This window comes from Lepisosteus platostomus, chromosome 3, assembly GCF_059453375.1.
Source record: "Lepisosteus platostomus isolate fLepPlt1 chromosome 3, fLepPlt1.hap1, whole genome shotgun sequence".
Taxonomy (NCBI): domain Eukaryota; kingdom Metazoa; phylum Chordata; class Actinopteri; order Semionotiformes; family Lepisosteidae; genus Lepisosteus; species Lepisosteus platostomus.
This window is the reverse complement of record NC_142613.1, coordinates 10,317,903-10,341,495: the sequence shown is the minus strand read 5'-3', so window position 1 is coordinate 10,341,495 and position 23,593 is coordinate 10,317,903. Positions and strand designations below refer to the sequence as shown.

The following is a 23,593-nucleotide window of genomic DNA, read 5'->3' as shown; positions in this document are numbered from 1 at the left end:
GAATCGCTGTAACATGGCTAACACACAGTGATAGGTAGGAATACCTCTTAGATCTAGTCTTTTTACACGTGATTGAAACTAATGAGGAGAAGTCAGAGGTGGAAGAAATCGAATAGAGCTGTGATCTCCATGTGGTATGCACCAAAGTGAGTATCGCTCATTCTTGCCTTGAAACCTGGGCAATGATCAAGGAAGAGTCAGCATCAACAAGATGAAGCATGGAAGGACTCTGTTAGGATTTCTGCATCTTCCCTTCTCAGTGATGGAGAACTGGGAACTCCATGGCAGAACAGGCTGGAGAAGATGGACCACCATGGCTATCTCAACAGCTGTGCTGGTGGATGAAGGTTGTGAGCAGAATGACCCCCCACCCCAGCCATCTTGGTCTTCATGCCACTGGATCAAGGTCACATTCTGTCCAGACACCTGTGGAGGCTGGGCTGCAGCAGTTGCTCCACAGTCAAAAAGAAAATGCCAAGCATCAGCACCAAAGAATAAATGCTTTGAAGTATATTTTAATACTGTCCGGGTAGAATCCCTAAGGTTCACAATTTCAGGAAGGCAGACTGTTCTAAATAAATGAATTCTAAAAAAAAAGAGCTGTAAAATGGGAGAAGACAGATATGGAATCAGTAGAGCATGAATGCCAACATTTCCAGAGAGTTTCCAGACATTCTGATGGATTGTTATTCTGCATGAAACAGATTCATCCTCAAGTAAGCAAATGGAGAGCTGAAAACTACTATTTAAAAAATCATTGCAAGAAAAAAGAGAAAGGAATCATCGTAAAACAGGATCCAGTTAAAGAAACAGAGACCAATAACTTGCAAGCACAAGCAAGGAATGATATTAGAAAGGTCAAGAGAAAGTCAATAGAAAGCATTTCACAATGGAGGCTACACAAGATTAAATATATACAGGTATATGTTTTTTATAATACAACACCAGAAGTACAATAAAAGATGAGGTAGAATGACTTAGAGCTAAAATGGCAAAACATTAGAAGATGAAAGGGATAATACTAATGCATTAAATACATATATAGTGTTTCAGTCAGGTATTATGTTCTTATATTCATCTAAAATGTAGGGAAGGATGAAAGATTAAGGACCTGCTGGAGACAGAATGAACTTTCATTGAGGCATGGCACTCATTGAAAAGTAGAAGCAAATTGTATTGTCTGAGTTTCTTGCATGTTCTGTTTTAAAGGCTCGTGGTGATACTCTGAGGAGCAGAAAGAGAGTGCAAGTTCCCCACACGCACTATGGCTCCATCTTTCCATATTTTCAAAGCTGCTGTATTTTTCCTTCAGGGGCAAGAAATCCGCTCGTCTTTCAAAATGCAGCGACAACAGCATCATCAAAAAAAGGGATCGCCTTATGTCATGTGTTATTTCTGGATTCTGACAGAGCAGGGTATGCATTGCAGATGAACTTTGCAAGAGCTGCAAAGGGACATCTCTCATTTGATCACATTGCGTTAGACTGCACAAAGCCAGTACAGAAAACAGCAGGCGCACTCTGCCTCCAGCTACCTGTTCCGATTTGATGCTATAACAGGGCATCCCAGTCTGGCTTACACACAGAATACAGACACTGCATGCTCCAGATTTGCTTTGCATCACAGTGTCAGCTAGTGTCCTGCAGTGCTGTCTGATTTCTCAAAACTTGAAGGATTTGGCCCTGCAGAGAAAGACTATGTTGTGGATGTCATTAGATGATTTCTATAGACTTTGTATAGTGGGCATTTTATTACATGAAAATGAGAAATGTATAATATAGATATATAGAATACAGAATCTGATGGTTTGAAAGTGTTTTGGATGGGTGTATGCCAAATGCAGGATGCAATTTTGCAATTACATTATCTAACTGCAGCCAGCTTGAGTCTTAGAAAGCAGACGCCAGGAGATATGGATTAACATTAAGACAAAACAGGAGTCCTTGTTGATTCTTTTGCCCATAACCATCAATGGGAGCTCAGTTCACAGGGCAGATGTTTCATTCTAAGTCACAGTTCCAAAAGGCACCAAGGCCTTGGAACATAAGAAGGTCCCATTGATAAATAAACCGACACTGGGTTCTTCTCACCAAGTCAGAGTATCTATCCTCTATTTAATTGGGCCCAGGAGAAGCAGTCATGTGGACTGCTTCTCCTGGGCATTCATAGTCATGTGCTTCTGTGTGCCATATCTATATACTGTATATGTGGTTCTAGTACTGAGTTTTGGTGCTCGGGGGTGTCTGTCTAAGCCTCTGTGTGCACCCATGTGGGTGCACAGAGTGGACACAAGCCAAACACAGTCAGCTTCTGCAGCTGGATAATGAAATAAAACCATCTGGCAAGAGAGAACCACAGGTGTGTGACATTTGTTCTCATGAGGGTGTCTGTATTATGGAAGGGAGATGCTGAGCAGACTGCAGGAGGGACACATTTTACAGGCAGCCAGAGTTCAGTAAGCATGCTGAGACTGTTTATTCACTGCCTTTCCAAAGGCAATGTGCTTGTAAAGGCAAAAACAATTCTTAACTTTCTTTGACCCCATCAACCCACAATTATAAACTACAGGCTGCCATCAGTTATTATGATGTCTTGTTTTTTAATGTAATGTAGTGCCCCATGAGGGATGCTACCAAAACAATATATCCAAGGGAGGAAGACCTAGCTTTACTAAGAAGATAAAAAAAAAGAATCTTGGTACAGAACCCCCCAGAATTTACTGTTGTTCTCTGATCCTGATTGGATCTCACCACAAATCAGCTTGAACTGTTCCGGACTGGCCATCTGTGGTTGGGTTAATGGTTACTACATTCAGAAGGCTCCTGCTGTAAAGTAAAGCATCTCTTTATCTGCTGGAGATACTGTATACTTATGCAATTCTTGAATATACCAGAGTTTTCCAAGCTATTTAAGCAATTACTCAGCAAATATTTGATGATCTACTATCTGAACAGCAGCAGGTTAAGGTGAGTGTTTCTCATGTCTTGTGCATTACACTGTAAAGATAAATCCACTGATCTTATTTTGTACACATTTAGGGACCTTTAAAAGAGTCTCAGAGATTTATGAGAGGCTCTGCAGTTGACCCTTTATTCAGGAGGCTGGAATGACGTACAGAGCAGAGGCACTGGCTTTACAATCCCTGCGTGTATATTATTGGAGTTGTAACTTATCTGCCTGCACTGCACAGAGTCAGAGCAGTGCAGAGCTTGCCTCTGCTCTCGAATCGGTTTTTATCCTCTCCACGCATCGCTGAACACCTCACAGAGTTAAAACCCTTGCCTGGATGAACTTTGCAGTTCCGCAGGCTTTCTGGTGCCACTTTGGTTTGATTTTGTTTGCACTTTGAGGTACCTGGGTCTCAAAAGGCTCTTGCCATATTCTCATTCATGATCTGTTATGCTTTCCAAGTAGTCATACTGTATATGCTTTACATATGTCTTATCAGTCTTTCATCACTGTGTGTTTAATATACTTCCATTGTATTTGATCTTACCCTGAATTACTTATCTATGCTTTCACAATGCCTTTTTTTAACAGTCCCATTGCAATTTGTCCTTTACCCACTATTCTGGTCCATGGCATGCTTTGTCATTCAAGAACCATGATTTCCTTAGGAATTATCATGATCTTCTATACCCTCACAAGACTTCCAATCTCTTTTTCCACATGTTCTCAATCATACCTTTGTCGTGCTTCAAATGTTTCCACAAATCTGTTATCCATGATGTAGATTTCACAGATAGAACAGCATCCAATATTTTTGAACTGATGAGCTGAGAAGGCGTTACTTTTGGGAAACTCAAGTCCCAGAGTCTCGTGGTATTCTGGTATGTTTTTTTTTTTCATTCCAGGAATAGCTTTCTCTCACTTTCTCAATTCGTGTAATTATCAGCTTAGTTGGAAACAGTTCAAATTTATTCAGGGAAATGATTTGAAAGGTTGCCTGTCAAACTGTTCAAGATTGGAGAGAAGTGCTGAATTGGATTGGTTAACTGTTTTGAAACAGACAACTGAGAGCTTTAATGTTAAAATAAATTGGAATAAAAGACCAAGAGGACAGATTATATCCCTTTATGGTTACATATTGGCAGTTTTAAAGCCCATTGTCACAACAGGCCAGACATGCTCTCACTGTGACCCAAAGGATTCATATATATCCCTTGTCATTTGAAACATCCTCAATAAGACAAGACACCGAACAGAACAACCTCTCTCTCTGCCCGACTCCCTCTTAAATGTCTGAATTAAAATGAGCCTTTTTGGAAAAGGAGAAAAAAACCCACAAAAAGCCAATTTGAGAAGAGCTAATAAGAACGCTGATCAATCTCTGGAAGGAAGCTCCTTAGGAAAGGAATTGATTGCAGACCTTGGTGTAAATTAGTCAAACTAAATTGGAGCAGCATGGCAGAAAGAAAAATACAATTTAAAATTCAGAGGCAGGAATCATAAACCAGGCAGATTTAGCCTGAGCATTCTGTGTGTTTATGTTGTGTGGAGGATGGGAGACTGGCGTGGTGTGTTTCTGTAAATATTTTCTTTGAAACCAGACAGCACACACACAGGCCATCACTGCTAATAAATAAACTGAACTGTGAAAGGTTCAATGTATGTGATAACAAAGGCCAAAGTCAACAGGCCATAAAACTCTTTAACCCTTTAACTCTTTAACTCGTAAAACTCAGCCACTTTCTTAAGAGCTCAAGGTCTTCCTGCCTCCCTGCCCTGGTTTCCTAGTTCCCAGGTTCATGCACCTCATGGTGTTATAATGCTTCCTTGCAGTTAGAGGACGGGGCAGGACTGGACATTTTCACACACATTGGAGTAAAAACCTGAGAGAACAGCCGATGAGGGGGGAGGGCATTCCCACTTGGCATTCTGGCATTTCCACGAAGCGAAAACAGGTGTGGCCACCATCAACGATGACATTTCATCTGTTCAGTGTGACATTTGTGTAGCTGGGCAAGGGAGCAAACCTTTCAGGCCACTTCATCCAGAGCACAGACTGAATTTTCTTGTATCCCTAAACTATAAAATATGTATCCAGAAAAGAGAAATACAGTATATTCTCCTCTCTTTTACTGAACACCGCATTTTGTCACGATCGCTACTCCTCCTCGTTCTGTCCCATTCCCCACACCTGTTCCTTATTCCAGCCCCTCTTCAGTTCCACCTTAAAAGCCAGACGCAGACGTCACTCGAGGCTCTTCATTGAATCCCGTTTCGTGAGAGCCCGGGTCTTGCTGCGTCTGGCTCCTTTATGATTTTAACCGTCTGTTCCTGATCCCCTCCTGCCGGTTCCGACCCGGTTCCCGTGTTTTATCCCCTGGATGGATCGCTTGGCCATGGACTTTAGCTTCTGTCTTGGATTCCCCGTTTGGACTTCTACATGGATTGTTCGCCCCGGAATCACTCCCCCTGGACATCTGCACCCCTTGGACACGCCCCCTGTCTCCATACCCTCTCCTGCATGACTTTTTTCCTAGTGTTCCCTCACAATTCCGGATTGTGTCGTCTGCATAGGGCCCGGAAAGAACTGTTCATGACACATTTACTTTTAATTTCAAACAACCCCAAGGTTTAGTGACCGCTGCAACATACAAGTATAGGTGACTTGTTATGCAATGTTGCATTCAGAATTCTGAACTATGGATTCAGAATCCATACGAAGCTATATTTTAAGGTCTTGTGAGACTATGTGGTACATCAAGTTTTCACACACGTCTGGTTGACAGCATGTGAACAGGCTGTGTTTCTCTCCCATGGTGACAGCCTTTAACTGCCATTTACATTAACACCTGTTTTATCCTAATAAAAAAACAATGAAGTAGATCCCCAGAGTGGTATTTTAATATTCCTAGTCAGGCACTTTAAAGTATTAGTTATCTGTTCTTCCAAAACAAAAATGCAGCAAACCTAGCATGGTAGATAATCCCTTATAAATTTGTCTTTTAGTAATCCTATTGTATATCTCCTTCCCTGTGCATCTCTGATTCTCTTTCTCTCCCTCTTTCACTATATGCTCTTTTATGCTCCTCTTATGCTAAAAGCCGCGTACCTCCAGATTCAGAGACAGTTTCTTTCCGGAAGATATCAGATTACTGAATTCTGCCCCTGCCACTGTCTCACACTGATGTCCTCCCCCCCTCCTCCTCTCAGTCTCTTTCTTTCCACTTTCCCCATTCCTCTTTCCCACTCTCTCTGTGTCTCTCTCGCTTCCTCTCACCCTTCTCGCCCTCTCTCTGACAAGTGTGCTAGTTGAACTCGGCAGGTATCTCTGCTCAGATGTCCCTCTGGGCTCCCCCTGCCCAGTGAGAGCACCTACTGTACCTCTGCTGACGAACACGCAGTCCCTGCTGGCAGACCAGTGTCCCTGAGACACCATCATGAGAAAGCAGCTGGAAAAAGAGATGAGGGCTTTAAAATTAATATATGCAGGAATTTGGAAAGAGGGATTACAATACAATAAGCAATGTAAGCTCAACAAAGTCAACTAAATAAATACAGACACACACACAAAAAAAGCGTCCATCAGAGAGCGCAGCTGTAACTGTAGTCTCATTCCGGCTGAAGTACTGTGTCTCTGGGCTTCACCCTGTGTTCTCAAGCCTCACATACAGCATTGATTTTTCCTTGAAAAGGAAGCATCTTGTTTTCCACCTCACTGCTTGCTCTTTAAACATAATTGGAAAAGCATCCAGCACATCACCATGTTTATTTTATTAGATAATGGCTGGTGTACTCGTTTATATCTATTGCATTCTAATGTTTGGGTTCATCTCATACCTCCGGGACAGCTTTTGGAGCCCTTTTCCCTGCTCCAAAAATCCCTGAGGTGTTTTCCTCAAGTACCCATCACCTTCTCATCATCATAAGGCTCATTATGAGGCTCAAACACAGCCCTTTGAAACCATCAAGTCTTCCCTGAAATGGCTTAACCTTGCTGGTGCAAGATCATCACTGTTCATAAAGATGCTCTGGATTGAAAAAGAAAACACTAAAGTGTGTTGTTTTATTTCCTAGACCGAGGGCAAAGCTTGGTTGAATGCTTGCTTGTAGGTGCAGGGACTTTTCTCACAGTGCTTTCATCCACCTTTCAGGAACATCCAGGAATGTTAAGATCCCACTTGCTGGAAGAAAGGCAGCAGAATAGCCATGCACACAGATAGACATGGTGTGGTGATTAGCTAAGGAGCCAGTCAGCAAGCAGCCTGCTCTAGTCCCAGTAACACAGATGTCTGGGCTTTCCAGTGTGCTGCCTGTGGGTTCCCCAACTCACCTGCCTTTTGTCCCGCACGTGGGTTCTTTACATTCCTGGATCGCACCACGAGCAACACCTCAGTAGCACGTTATCACAGAACATGTCAACGAAGCACAAGTTCTGTTCAGTTTATGTGTCATATACACAAGTTTAATGAAATGCTTATTTGCATGTATGCTCTGATACAAAGACATGAAGGAATCACCAAAAGATAAACACAGAAAAGCAGCAGCAACAACAGCAAAGTTAAATAACATACAGCTTAAATACAGGTCAGCACGAGCCGGGTGGGGGGGAAACATCAGTGTGAGACAGTGGCAGGGGCAGAATTCAGTAATCTGATATCTTCCGGAAAGAAACTGTCTCTGAATCTGGAGGTACGTGCCTTTGAGCCTTATAGGTGCACAAAAGGTGTAAGCCTCCAACTGTCAACTTTGTTGTTGCTGCTGTTCCTCTCAAGAGCTGCTAGAACAGTATTCCAGGTGCACCGAGTTTCCAGGTGGTCAAATTCTGCAGCAGCCGGGGCAGAGAGACAGATTGATGATGACACAACCTGCTGTCGTGACAGCCAGGGCCAGCATTCTTCTTTTTTTTCTGGGATGATTATAGCCTGAAGTCCGAGCCAGAACTTAGTCCAATTTTGTTTTTTGTCTAGTCAAAATGAAGTTACCATGTATGTTTCTAAAACAAAGTTATTCAAGGTGAAATAGCGCCTTGTCACAGAAGAGCAGCATGACTAGATGACTTCAGAGGATTTTTCAAACAGGAGAGCTGCCCTGTTGTGACACATCAACCTTTCTGTCTTTTTATTTCGGTTTGCAACTCTGACCTCAAGAGCAATCAGACATTGTGTGATGCTTGTGGAAAGACATTCTCTTTTATTATTTCTTGAACATGCTGTTTTTAGTGTTTGGAATTGATCCATAATTATAAAACACATGCTGTGCAGTCAAAGCCCTGAACTCCACTTTGTTCGTTGCTCTTTCTGTTTTGATTGTTTTGTAAGGGAAACGGCTTTCCTTGCCCATACATGACAAAAGATGTACCATGAGCAGGTACAGTATATGAAAATGCCTGTGTACTGTGCCGTCCTCTCACCTTTTGTTGTCAAGGAAACCTCGTGATGTGTGAGTACTGTTGCCTATTTGCGTTCACTCAACAGTCTGCTCAAGGTTTTTTTTTAACCATGGCCCTAGAAGACCTTTTGTCTGCTAAGTTTTATTCCAGTGGAGTTCTCCGTAAATTAAATTAAACAAAAAGTCCGCCTAATAATTGGTTTGCTCAGACTCCGTTTTTAATGTTTTTCAATTCTTTATCAGCTTAAAGGTTTCACGGCAGCTATAAAATGGTACAAGCCACTTGAAAAGTGTAACTGATTGATTGAGCAAATTATAAGTTCAGGGAAGGCTTGGGAAGAAGGAAGAGAGAACTCGTTTGAGACGACAAACCCACAAGCAAAGGGGAACTTCAGGGTCAGGTCTGAGAAAGCACAGTCTGTTTAATTCATGCATTTGTCAGTAACACAGAGCCTCCCGGTCTCTTGGCAGGTATGTGGCCATAATTCACCCTCTGCAGCAGCGGCTCTCATCCACGGAGACCAAGATCATCATGGCAGTGATCTGGTTCCTGGCTCTGTGCCTGGCCTTCCCACAGTATTACTACTCCAACACCACCGAGCTGCCCGGCCGCATCGTCTGCTATGTTGACTGGCCCAAATATGTCATCTGGAATTTCAGGAGGACGTAAGTCCAGACAGCACTCACTCTGGCTACAAGACATTCCAAGTTTAGTAAAGTGATAGTCTTAGTAAATCACATTTGTTGTTTTTTTGTTGAAACTATGACAACATAAAGTGCCTGGCAAATGTTTTTAGACATTTGCACAGGCACTTTATTTTGTGGCTTCAAAGCTTGCAATCATGACACTTTGAAGTAGCAAATAATATTCAGTTAATAGATAGGGGTTATTAGGAGGCCATGATTGGTAAAGGCCAGGGGGAAATTTGGCCAGGACACCGGAGTTACACCCCTACTCTTTTCGATAAATGCCCTGTGATTTTTAATAACCTTGGTTTTACATCTCATCTCAAGGACGGCACCTTTTTACAGTATAGTGTCCCCATCAGTACTGGTCCCCCTACTGGTCCCACTAACACCATTTCCATCAACAGCCTTAGCTTTCCCAGGAGTTCGCCCATCCAGGTATTGACCAGGCTCACACCTGCTCAGCTTCAGTTGCAGTGAGTTGCAGGGTGATATGTTTTAATAAGCATATTGTTTAATCCAGAGGGCCCTTAGAAGCTCTCTCATAAAACCAGCTGGTTTTCTTTTATGAAAAACTAAGAAAACTAACTCTGCTAATCAAGCCCTTTGTTCTACTCATGTCTTGCTGTAACAAGACAGGATATTAACGTCTGATGTTATCTCTTTTGTTATTATTAAAATCTGTACAAAAACCTTTCTCATACAAAAAACATTTTAACTCATACGTTCCAGCATGGTTATCCTGCTACTGCTGTATGTAAATGTAAGCATCTTTTTACCATAAAAACTTCCAGCACCCAGGATTATTAGTACTCGGTGTGTCAAAGCAAACAATTACACAGATATGGGCAATTGTTCTACAATACTGCTGCAGTTATTAAGGTTTCACTGATCAATCACTGCTATGGCATACAGAACTGCCCATTGCGAAGTTTGCTTCTAAGCCTCTGCAGTAGCGCAGGCACTCTCCTGTGTGCCCTTGGGAGAAGATGCCCACTGGTCATTGTGGAAAACTACATTAACATTCCTTTGCATTCACATTGCTCACTGGCTTCTTCACTGTGACTCTCCAGGTCTGTTAGGCATCTCCACACTAAAGAAGTTTGAAATTAAAGTGTCAAACACAGGCCAGTGCCTTTTCGAATACAATTCATAGCAGCTATCCCAGACGGAGAGCATGATAAAGCACAGAGCAATAAAATCAAAATATAGTGCATAATAGTGAGGCCTCTGTCTGAAAAAATCGACCAAAAGCTCCAGTCAACTGGCCTCAGACCCTGGTATTTATTATAGTAATAAGGCCTGATAAAGGCCACTGGCACTGAGGTTAGTCGGTTATTAACAGTCTGCAGATATACCTCCCCCGGGTGAGTGGAGGAGGGGGTGGCTGTAGGGTGGCAGGCTAATCCTGAGAATGAAGCTGTTAGCCAGTCTAAAGTGGAGCTGTAGACAAAGGAACACAGCAAGGCTAATATCCCCTTTGCAGTCCAAACCTAGATTAAAAAGGCAATATGTCACAGTGTTTTAATATAAGGCTTCTCTCTGCTGTCACAGCTCTAAAACACTGAGTAATAATGTGATTAATGTGGCTCCATGATTGAATGAGTCCTTTTCAGAAAGAGCTTAATCATGTGTTCTGGAAGACCTGTTATATTTTGCAGGTTAATAGACTTTTTAAATGCAAAAAAAATCTTTGTTTTCATTTTTTCCCATATTCAGCTCATTCTTCAAATGAAGTTTTCTTAATTGCTTCGTGCTGGCTGTTATACTGCAGCTCTACGTGCACTCTGAATCACTTACCAAACCGCCCCTGCTCTTTTCATAGCTTTTCCAATGGGTGCCTTGTCTGCAGTCAAGCTGTGCATATTCAGAAATATGCACATAAACAATCAAAGTGTGTTCTTGGCATCTGCCCTCTTTGACTATTTTAGTATCTGTATTTGATAGTTTCAGTTTTGTGATTGAAGGAAGAGATGTAGCGTGCCAGTGAAGGCTGCAGGCTCAGTTCGCAGTGTATACAATTTGTACAACTTAATCCCTTTGTAATAATCGGAATGAAATGACTATACTGTACAGATGCAAGAAAAGTCAGTTTCACAGTTTAAATCCCAAAGTAGAGCCATTCCAAAGGTCTGGAGGTCAATCAGTGGGTTTTCCATTCCCTTTTACTACAAATATTCTTGTTCATCCTGCATGCCTGAAAACACAACTGCAATTTGGTACAAACAGCACAGAGAAAAGATTTTCTGCTGCGAAGTGAAAACACAGACCTGTGTCCTCAAGACACCTTTGGAACAACGGGGACCTTTGTTAAGAGACTAGATACTGTCTTGATTCAAAATTAGGTTCTGTTTGAACTTATTCTATAGTTTGCCAGCTGTGAAACATACTTTCAAACATTTCTTGAAAAAATCCACACAGGCTGGATATAAAACAAAACAAAACCTTTAAAATAACTCTTAATGGCTTAACTAGACTAAACAAAGAGTAGAAAGGTTTACAGGTTTTGACAAAGGAAGGAAGTACTGGTGGATTTTTACTGATGTTTCACTTCTTTAGTTTGATCCAGCACTAAGGAATATTCCATGTTTTCTAATTGCAAATAAACTCCAGGGCTTTTTTTCCTAAACCTGCATTTAAATGCAAAAATAATGACAATAAATCCTTCTGTATCTATGTTTCTTGCAAAAAAAAATGAAAATCAGAAGCTTTGCCCCAGAGCAAGAGCCTTTTAAAGTGGCCACGTTTGTTGTGAAACTGCCGGCAGGAGTCACCCCTCACCTACAGACACATAGTCTTTGTCCTTGGTGGGATTAGCCTATTGGGCACGTGGCTGTGTATTAATAGACCTACTGTATTGCAACTCCTGCTAACTGCAGATTCCCATCATTCACCCCTGCTAATGGAACATTCATCTGTTCCTCTCAGAAGCATACAATCTGCTGGGAGGCTGTTATGCTAGTCCATCGTTTTCCGCCTGTTAACATGAACCTGACTACCCTGGTGCCAGAAAGCAGAGAGTGGCTTACAGATCTAGTTACCGTAGCTTGTCTTTTCCAAATCCTCTTCTGGCTTCCCCTTTGCCAGTTTTAAAGTATCTAAGTCCTATTGATTTAGTTGTGCAGCATACCACTATAGGGAATTTCCTTAATTACCCAAAGCCATTTATTACAAGAACACCTAAGCCTTCTGCCTTTAGAAAATCTATGGAATCTATAAATCAGTGGAACAGTTCAGTTTGTATAGAACAAGGCTGTAAACTAATTGTTCCTGGTTCTCGTGATTGTGGAAACCCCTTTTTACAGGGGTAAATGACCTGCTTTCCCTACATTTCTTTCATATTTTTGGGATTACCTTCAAATCCAAAAAATACAAAGGGAGTAAAGGCTCACAAAAGTCCTTTGCAATCAAAAATCTTATCTTTAATAAAATTCAATAAAGCATGCAATAAAAAGATTTTCTTTCTTAGGTTTTTTTTTTTTTTGTAACACGAATTTCACTGAAAGAAACACAAAAACGTCTACCTTGATATGTGCCCAGAAATCAGAGTCTGGATTTGACAGTGTGAAACAAAATTCAGTAACATTATCTCGAAGTGTTCTTTTCTGGGGAACCATTCAAGTAATTACTTTATGCAAAATCTTTTCAAATCTTAATTAATCCTAACTGCATTCCTAAATGTTACTTAATTGCAGGAAACTTTGGTATTTTTAACAGGGAAGGTTTTCTTATGGATGGCTCATTTAGCTCCAGAGTTTTCCAAAATGTGTCTATCGCATTTATTAGGATGTACCCAAGCTACTGAATTTCTGCTAAACATTGTGGTGATCTTACACAAGGGCCTGATACCCACAAGGCTTAAATGAGATAACCAGCAATTCTTTATAGAATACTATCAATTTCAGATCTGACCTAAAAGCTTGTTCTTTTCATACACCCAAGGCAACAAACAACAGACTTACATATCTAACTCCCAGATCTGTGCTCTCTTTTGCATTCTCTGTGAATAGAAAATATCTGAAAATTAATGCAGAACAGGCAACCTCACTTCCCTGAATACACCTGCATAGCACCATGCCTGTCTTTTGCAATTATCTCCAAGATGCTTTAATTAGCACCGCTGTTACTCGTGTTGTAAATAAATTGAGCTTCAAAGGCTCCCCTGGTAACTGTTCGAAATCTTGTTCTTTGTAATGAAGCCTTTCTTCCCTATTTATTTTCGGTAACATGTGAAACAGTCTTTTCTTGGCAGCAGTTAAAAAAAATGTATTTCATGTGCTGTGCAAGGTGCCACATATTTATATGCGATGTCCTGGAGATCGTGGATTTATCACTAAAATTCCAAACCTCTCCACACTAGGTTGCTTTAAATAATCAATTTGCTTATTAAGTCTTGGAGGATTTTGTAAACATTATCCTTTTAAGAAGGCTACTAATCCGTCAGACATGAGACGGAGGAAAAGGATCTGAGACTTACTGCTTTCCATTTGTTTTTATTTATAACGGGAGTTTCTCAGAACAGTAATTGTTTCTCTCTCTTTGAGGAGGTATTTTACTGGTGAGTGCACAAAAATGCTTGCATGCATCTCTTGGTGTGCACATACCAATGGGCACATGTGCAAACACATACTGTACATGCATCATGTTTCAACTAATGGGAGTGTGCTTACAAGCATCTCTATATGGGATTTGCGTGTGAGGGGAGTTGCAGTTTTTTGACTCAAGCCTCCTCTCATCTCTTTCCTGAAGGTACTACATCTGTGTGGCCATCCTGATCTACTTTCTGCCCCTTCTGGTGATGGGGTGTGCCTACCTGGTGGTAGGGCTCACCCTGTGGGCAAGCGAGATTCCTGGTGACTCCTCCGACCGCTACAGTGAGCAGCTGACAGCAAAACGCAAGGTGACACCATCCATCCACACGATTAAACAAATCCCCAGCCGACACTGAATTGGCATTCAACAGCCTCTCCCTGGTGCTGCTCCCTGCTCAAAGATGGTTGTGTCCCTTTGTTTACTGTGGGGGCAGAAGTTCTCTTGTCTGCTACCTCTGGAAAGCCCATCTATAGCTGACACCACCCTTGGCTTATTTTATCCTGATCAGAACTATGCAAGAGAAATTGTCACACACTAATGTCTTAATCTATGTGATTTGAGACATAGCCTGTGTCATATTAATTTCTTTTATATCTTTTATCTGTTATGGGCCTTTGCATGTCTTTATAGGCTGATTCCTTGTACTTAGTATTAGTATTGGTGTTCAATTGTCTGTGCCTCTTCTTTGATTCTTGGCTCTGCCATGCTTTTGTAATGCAGGTGGTGAAGATGATGATTGTGGTAGTGTGCACCTTCGCCATCTGCTGGCTGCCCTTTCACCTCTACTTCCTGCTGGATGAGTTTATCCCCCACCTGTCTGAGGAGCGTTTCATCCAGCAGGTGTATCTGACTATCATGTGGCTGGCCATGAGTTCCACCATGTACAACCCCATCATCTACTGCTGCCTGAATGAGAGGTATGGCCACACCACCTTGCCAGTTTCCAGTCACTTACGCAGCAAGGCAGTACTAATGGAGCTCAAGACACTGTCACTTTCTCAGTAAAGAATGGAGCAGTTTTACGTATGCTCAAAAAGGTGGACTGAGAATTTTCATCTCCTCTAGTGTTGTGATTGGCCAAAGAACTAAGAAATATTCAAATTTAAAATTAATTGTGACTGCTACTCTAACTATTCTCCCATTCTAATCTGGAAGTGTGTACATTTTAAGCTGTTTGTGGTGTCTGACAACACGTAGTCCAGTAACAAGGCCAGAGCAGGGATATGTGCAAATGGCATCGTACTGGAACACATCAGTGAATTAACACTGGACTCCATTAGGTTCTGAGTTTAAATTCCTCTTACTGTTTCAAAAGTATACAGGAACTTTCTGATCCAGCTTCAGGAGTAACTCAGGGACCACAGGAACTAAAGGTGCTTGTTGTGTTGTTTAGCAGTAAATGAACAAAGTGACACAGTGTGTAGTTGTGCTCTGTAGCATATTGTTGCAAAGGACTACATAGCAAGTAAATCAATAAATAAATGATTGATTGATTAGCATTAGTGCCAACACAGACCGCAGGGTGAGCGCCCCCTGCTGGCCCTGCTCACACCTCTTCCAGCAGCAACCTTAGTTTTTCCCATGAGGTCTCCCATCCAGGTACTGGCCAGGCTCACACCTGCTGAGCTTCAGTGGGTTGTCAGATGTGAGTTGCAGGGTCACATGGCCACTGGCTTAGAGAAATGTCCGCCTCTGACTCCCTCTGGGTCCTGTGCTTCCAGGTTCCGCGCGGGGTTCAAGCAGGCGTTCCGCTGGTGCCCCTGTGTGAAGGCCGCTGACTATGAGGGCCTGGAGCTGAAGTCGAAACGGTACCTCCACACGCAGAATAGCATGTACAAGGCGAGCCGCATGGAGACCACGGTGTCCACCGTCATCAATGCCATCGATGAGGACCCTGAGGAGGGCCTGCTGGTCAAGCGCCTGTCTCTGGACCTTACCTCCAACGGTTCCTCTCGGAGCATCTCCAAGACCGTGTCGGAGACATCCAGCTTCTACTCCAGCACCAACATGTCCTAGACACGCCCAGCAAGATCCCATCTCGTGGCTGTCCCTCATTCTGGAGCAACTCTTCACAAGCTGCATTTGCAAAGCATTCGCAAAGCACATAGAACTGCTCTTGTCTCCAAATCCATGCCATTCTGGGGAGCCTTGATTTTTCCAGGACTTGTCCAGAGCTGCATCAACACTACTTATCACTGTTCTCTGTATGAAGAATTGCCATTTACTCATGAAAAGGGAATCCAGTTTTTTCTTCTGAAAAGTATCATGGACTTCCAAGTTTCCTCCTGCCCCTACTTATTTAGACAACGTATACAAGCTATGAACTGCAATATTCAGCCTAGCTTGTCCCATCCCAGTCCCATATCAACACAAAGACTTGAAGTTTCCATACACAAGAGCTTTACTAGCATACAATTAGAGGAATACCACAGCAATGTTAAGATCATACTTGTGTTTCATTTAAAGAGGAACATGCTAGAGAAAGCATCTCCATAACAGAGATGGATGACCACTACAATGAGGTTTATGAGACAAAACATTCATATGGATTTGTAAATCTTGTGCAACTCTATATATATGACCTTGCATGCCTGCTTTCTCCTTGGTTTTACAAATATTAGGTTGTTTAATCTGCCTTATGCTGAATTCAAATATATGCCAAGTCCAGAGAACAACAGTTCCAGCTCAGCGTTTCAGATCCCAATATTTGTTTGCCACACAAAACCAAGCAACTACTGACAACAAAACAAAACCACCAAAACAAGAGGTGGTGGGGGGAGGGAAAGTGAATGGGCCCACCTGTTGTGAAAACTATTTTGGGAAATTTATGAGGCGCTGTGGCTGGGGATTACACACGCTACTGACATTTGGATGACACAGAAGAGAGAGAAAGGCAATAACAAAACAGCAAAGTACAGCTCCTGCCCACTTTGGATATAATAAGACAGGCACTTCTCCAATTAAATATCATTATTTTTGAACCCAGCTAGATCTTCAAGAGAACATGCAGAAAATAAAATTGCAAGACAATAATGGGACCAAAAGCTGGCTTTCCATACATTTCCCTGTTCTCCTGCAGCCCTGGCCTTTGCATTCCAAGCCAGAGAACTGCAATTTGATTCCTATTTCTTTGAAGCTCTGCAAAATTTAACAAATTGTACCCCCACCATTAACATACATTGTCACCATCATATACATATATACTGTGTCTCTGCCCTGTGATAGACAGGTATCCTGTCCGTGGTGTATCCTGCCTTGTGCCCGTTGCTTGGATAGGCTCCGGCTTCCCCCACAAGACTGTACTGGATAAGCAGATTAGGAAATGGATGGATGACTTTCCTACCTTCTTCTCAGAAGGAGCCCACTGATGACAAAATAAGGAATGAAAAATCCACTTGCCTGTGAGCATTTAAATTTCATATCTGAGACGGTTTCCTTTTCAATTAATATCGCATTTGTTAACTGTTAACTTAATTGCCAGCATTGATGTATTGAGTCAGTAAAATGTCAGCGAGCTCTGAAGATTGAGACGTAAGTAATTAAGAACAGATACTGTATGAAAAGATATTACTAGTGTCAGTTTTGGTGAAACCTCACTCTTCAGTAAGGGACTTCTTTTGTGCCAGATTTAATTAAAAGCATGCCACATAAGTAAGCTGGCCACTGAAAGGCTAGACTATGAGGTAATAATATATTATGATGAATTCATTTACAGACCTTTAATTTGAGCATTAAAAACATCACTGTGGAGCTCACGGTAACGGAGAGTGAAAATGAGAATCTTCAACTTTTATGGTAAATAGTAATTTACTAAAAAAAAGATAGATTTGCAAAAAAGAGTCATTAAACTGATAAGCTGAAAAGCAAAAATCTGAGTTTTTAAAAAGAATACTTTCACACATGTTCAGAGCTTGAACTATTCCCACACTATCACACTAAACCAGAGACTCGTGGCCTTTGGCTCATCTGCTCCCCACTGTTGCAAGACTTTGATCTCAGCACTATTTTGAACTGCATTCAAATTTGTTAATTGAACCCAATTGGTAACAATTAGTCTCCACTGTTCTTGGAGGAGAACCCCCACTAACAGAGCAGAAAACAAAGTAAAGCCTTAGTCAACTGAATCCACACAATCTCAAGAAAATCAAATCCCATTGAAGAAGGAAGCATTTATTTTTCATTGAATCCTAACTTTCTACAATTAGTATAACAAGACCCCAGTTCATTTCCACTGCATGCCTTGCTAAAGTGTCTCTGTTTTTCAATCTCTCCACGAAAACTGCAGTTAGAGAGACCATATTCACTGCTTCAGCAACAGCGGGGGGAAAAGCATGCACTCTTTAAATGCTCCGTCAACCTTGGAATGCTTCATCTGCAGCCCTCTGCTCATTTTGTAATGAATGCAGCACCTTCACCTGTTAAATTGAAATTGAAGTAGAGCAGGGACATCCTCACTGCCTGCCCCTCTCTCAGTGAATTTGCGTGGAGATGAACAGATGAGTCCCTTGACTTATATTGTTGAAGAAAAAAAACACATAATTTTAAGTGTCAAAAGAAAAGTAAGCTCAGGAGGAATAAGAAAAAGCAAGACAATTTCAACCAGTTGTTCTAAATCTTTACCGATGTCAGAGCTGTATTCTGTATATCTCACGCAAACAACTCTTTTCACATTTTGTACCATGTATCCCTTCTGCACTCCATGTCCCCTTCTGCAGGTCCCCCCTGGTCATTCCTCATCTGCATTGCAGTCTGAGTCCCCTCGTTCCATGGCCAGGGGGCTGGCCTTCAGCCCAGCAGGTCAAACCAGAATATAGTATATTATACTTCAAACACCAAACAAAACTTCACAAAACGTCAGATTCTTTGATCCCATTATTCCTTTATGAAAAGATGTTATGGAAACTAGATGTAGCTTCATTTAAAAACCATAACACGAGGCTCTTCTTTACCCAGCGGGGTGTGGGAGCATGGAATAAGCTACCCAACACTGTTGCTGAAGCTGACAACATGGCTTTTTTCAGGAGATGGTTGAATATGGGCTAGATGGGCCAAGTACCCGCCTCTTGCTTGTAGCCTTTCATATGTTTCTGTAGAAACCCTTTTGAACTAAAATCCATTCAAATGGACAAGCCTGCATCAGCTTTTGAAAAAACTAAGAACAATGTAAAAAGTATAGTCCCATCCTCCACCACACAGAGTAATACTGCAGAGAAAAGACATGCACACTTTACATGCTTAACATGGTTGTAGACAATTGACTGAGCTGCACATGTGTGGCTGCCTATTCTGTTTATAGACCAAGTTTCTTCTGTCTCTGCCATAAGAGTTCCAAGGACTCTCTGAGCTACCATTGCCTTTATTGTACCTGTCCTGGAGAAAGATGAAACAAGGATTCTTTTGCCTGCAAAAGTGCTGCTGCTCAGTGAATGGACTAAAGTGCTCTGTGGATCAAACGAAAATTATTCCCTAAAGGAGAGAAGCAGAAACCTCTCGTTGCTTAGCTCAGGGCCCTGGTCCTGGACTGTCACAGAGTCTTCTGGCTTCATTTTTTCAATTTTTTGATAAGTTGATGGACTCCACAATGCACATTTGCTGTTGTAGCCACTTATTAATGTATAGACACATGATGACTTGGCAGGGCTGGATCTTCAGAAACATGGCTGGTGAATTAGCTGTGCGTGCTCAGCTCTGAGACTGCCTGGAGCGTGCTGGATCTGAAGAAGAAAGGATTTTAATTTACTGCCCGCATCACTGGATAATTTGTCCTTATTAAAAGGCAATTCACAGTGTGAAGAAATTCTGTACAAGAATTCCTTCTCATGAGAGTGAAACCTACTTGTATGTTTTATGTCGTGTGTTTTGATTTCTTTTCCTTGGGATTATCTTTTAAAACAGGGGTAGGGTTTTTTTTATTCTGTTTTTTTTTTCTGGTTCAAAAGTAACTGGAAGGTACCTTTTGATATTTCATTTAATTACTGTGGGGGAGTAAGAAAAAAAACATTTAAAAAACAATGTCATATTGCAGTATCTCTCTAGAAGGCAGATACAATGCAGCTTTGCTTAATAATGTGAAATGCGAGCAAAATAAAACACAACAAAATCCAGAAAACAAATTATTTTTTGATACATGATTTTTTGCTTGGTTAGCTTTAGTGAGTGATGAGGTGGGTGCTGTGTTGTGAAATTCTCTGATTCCTTGTTAGGAAATGTTTTGTATATTTTGCTTATTCTGGTCTTTGTGAATCTACTGTATATGGGTTCAATGTTAAAATCTTTTAGCCATCGTGGTAAGTAGAGGTTTACAAAAAGATTCAGGATGGGTCTTCAGCAATTTCGCAAAATAGATCTATAGAAATCTTGTAAGATTTTTCCCCCCTGTAACTGCTAGCACATGCTGTCAAAGATAAACTGTCCTTCTGAATTATTTCATATCTACAGACTCAAGAAAAGCACAAGTCACAAAAATGTAATGGCTTTTTTACAGCATGTAAGTTACCGAAAAATCAGTAAAGCCTCTGTAAATGTTCAGTAACTGCTAAGCTGTGAATCCCTTTCTAATTGCAAGAATGTCAGAGTTTTAATGAGCTCGTATTTCACTTGTCAAAGGACTGCCTGTCCTTATCCAGGTAGTCAGTCACACTGCCAGTGCCTTTGTGAGTGAAACGTAATGCCTCCTTTCCAGCTACCATGTAGAACAAATGGAAAATTTCAGTTTTGCCTTATTTTGCCACCATTGGTCACCCAAAATAAATCTGTCTGCCCCCGGACAGGCAAGCAGTTTTGTGTTTTCGGAAGCAAAAACCTGAATGTCCGATGAAGCCAGCAGTGAATTTAATTAGAATAAAGGGGAAAAAACTAGTAAGAACAGCTGCTTTTCCGTTTTGTGTTTGGTAGCTACAACACGTTTTCACCCTGAGGTCTGGTGAGGGACAGAAACTGATGGTTCAGATTAGCCACTTTCCTGTTGCTGTGTGTGATATAACAAGCCTTGAGCTCCTACCATGTCTCTGTAGACATGTGGCTGTCAGCTTTACTAAGTTGAACAGGGATTAGGAAGGAAGAAAATAACTTATGTCAGGAGTTTTCAACAAGGGGCACGAGGCACCCTTAGGGGGCTCTGAGAGATCGTCCTGGGGTACCCCCAGAAAAAGAGGAAGATTTTGCACCACCCCCTCACCCCACAGTGCTTTGAAAGTAGGTCTGCCTCTACATTATTTACAGGAGAACCTCTTGATACCTTTTCGGTATAATCACAGGCTTCAGTCTTTTTCTGAACTGGGGGATGCTCTTTAGGACAGGTTTCTTAGAAAGCTGTCTGCCTGCAAGAAGAGTTTCAGTTCCATTTGAAACTTTTCCTGGAAAAAGGCACTGCTTGCTTAAAGAGACACAGGAGTGGACCCACATTGCCTATTTAACAGCAGCTACAGTAACTTGCATCTCTTTAGCATTGTAAGGAGGTTAATACAAGAATTATTGGATGATTCCCTGTTTTAAAAAATTGATGAAAATCAAAAAGCTCTGCCGAGAAACCAATTGAAAGACAAATACCTTTGACAAAATGATGACCAATCATTATGTTCTTCAAATAATTGTAACATGCTGCCATCTTAAGCAAAGTTTGAACTTTTAATGACATACCGTGAATATATGTTCATACAAGGAGCTGCATCAATGTGCAAACACTGTGGAGTAACGAGAAGATGTTCATTCCACACTGTAAACTGGGGGAAAAAACACGACATTACGACAAGGAGTATTCTTCACTTGTGACCTCCACAGCCCAAGTGTCAGTTTTTTTTCCTTCTTTGCAGCTTCAAAATATCCAAGTGTGTAAATTTAGATGCATACACATATATAAATCTATATTCATCTGCAGAGATGCAGCACAGGTATGAAAGAATTGCAGTTAAAAGGAGAGCAAACTTGTGGCATGGTGCCATGCATTATCGGACTAGAGAAAGTGTATAATAATATAGAAATGACTCCAAAATACAATGATATGACTGGGTGTGATGCCTGCACAGCCTCTCCCCCTCTCTGACAGGGAACAGAGCAGCTGGAACACAGTGATTAGAGTGCAAGACCTTCCCTCTCATTCCTGTATTTAATGCCCACTGGATCCAGCTTTATGAAAATGCATTTTAATGTGACATTTTTTTGTTTTTTAAACATATATTTTACCATAATTGATTTATTTATTTGAACCTACCACGTGGGTATAGATATCTCCAAACCACAGCCTAATACTGTATTTAAAGCTTGAATTCCAAAAGCAATTTTTTGCAGGCAGCATCTCTTGGGAGCTTTAGCATATAAATGACAAAATTACCACATGTGGCTGACAACCTTCAAACCTGAATTTGCGTGTGACATTAACAGATCTTAATCTAGCCAGAGGGGGCTGAGGATAGGGAGTCTGGGTTGGTGTTGTGGGAAATTGAGGGCTGTACATAATTACGAAGTGTAAGTAAATTGTGAGCTGAATGGTGTATTCCAAAATTTCCATCTCGCTGCCTCAGTGTTGTGCTTTTTAGAATGGTGCAGGTCAGTTTTGTCTGTGTTTAATTTCAATTTTTATTTTAAAATGGTCATTAACAGTACCTCATTGTGTTTACCATTTTGCAGTTGAATGCTGATTCGAATTTTAAATAATTGTTTGCTGCTACAAACCATGTTTTCCTAAATAAAAATGGTTTATAATTGTCACTCAGCTTTACTGTTATCTCCAGAGTCTTTTTTGTAACTTTTCTGCTGATTATCTCTGATTATATTTGGCTTTAGAAACACCTACAAGTTTGAAAATTTAAATTACAGTTCCCAGATGAAATGTTTCTCAGCACTGAAAAAATACACAACTAGAAATATTTCCTTTTCCAAATCCATTATTTGGAGGAATCCTGGATTTCTCATTTTATGTATTAAATGGTCCCCAGAATGATTGGAATTGATAAAAATACAAACAATCCCAGAAACTGGACCACACTCAAGATTTTTAAATACAAAATTCTTTATTATTATTCCCCCTTTTCCAAATGTCTTCCTTTTCAAAAAGAATCTGTGTTTACATTCTTCATGGGTCAAAACTACTCAATGTTTTGTTCCAAAATCTTCCTCAAGACTAAGAGTATTGCTACATATTTAAAGAGAGAAAGTTAGTAACTGTAGCTAGACATATATGCAAAACACATGTTTTGAACTGTATCTGAAATGAGATTACACAGAAATTCAATGAGCATATTCTTAAATGTACATTATATACTTATTTTTCAGCTATGCAGTTATGCTTTTTCTAAGAACATTCATCATAGCATGTGGTAATTCTATTTTTTCATGCAAATTATGTACTTAAGTTACTTACCTCTATAGCTTTGTACACTGTTCATCCTGTGGATTATTACCAGATGACAATTCAAGAAGTTAGATTGGCCGGTAAAATGACACCAAAAACCAATTAACAACTCCCATCCTTGCCTGGGAATCAAACCCCAAAATAATTACATTAAAATGTACAGAGAAAAACAGAGAGTACATTTAAATTACATATTGCATTGGAGTTGAAGAGCGACAAAATGAAAGGTTTATAGCCCTTTGAACTTCGGTGTCTCTGCTGAATGGAGAGACCTGCCTTTATTTCCCAGACAGGAGTCAAGCGCGAGTCAGCTCAACGCGATGTTCCTTCAGATATGAGATACTGAAAACAAGGCACCGCACAGGAGACCCTGTGCATTATCTGACAGCCTCTGAGACCTATCCCCATTTCAAGAGCCAGAAACAATTCAGTCTTTTACCTGTGCAGATGGCATGCAGCAGAGCTGAGACCAAAAATCGATTTAAGTATGCGGCAGCCAGCCCGGGCCATTTTATAGATGTCTGCCCAACAAAGAGTGACATTTCAAAGTCCCAGAACAGACAGAGAACTAGGAGTAAAGCACTAAAGCAGAAAGTCACACAAAAGGAAACGTTCAATCGTATTTGA

The 23,593-nt window shown here is 41.1% G+C and overlaps 1 protein-coding gene across 1 annotated transcript in view; it reads left to right on the top strand.

Annotated features, from left to right (window-relative positions):
- Nucleotides 1–22,327, top strand: part of tacr1a (tachykinin receptor 1a) — a 28,094-nt gene extending 5,767 nt beyond the window's left edge. The window contains exons 2-5 of the mRNA XM_088624444.1: nucleotides 8,809–9,003; nucleotides 13,774–13,924; nucleotides 14,338–14,534; nucleotides 15,339–22,327. Of these exons, the coding sequence (XP_088480570.1) occupies nucleotides 8,809–9,003; nucleotides 13,774–13,924; nucleotides 14,338–14,534; nucleotides 15,339–15,633 (838 nt within the window). The 3' untranslated portion in view covers nucleotides 15,634–22,327. The remainder of the gene's footprint in view (nucleotides 1–8,808; nucleotides 9,004–13,773; nucleotides 13,925–14,337; nucleotides 14,535–15,338) is intronic.
- Nucleotides 22,328–23,593: the final 1,266 nt, after the last annotated feature.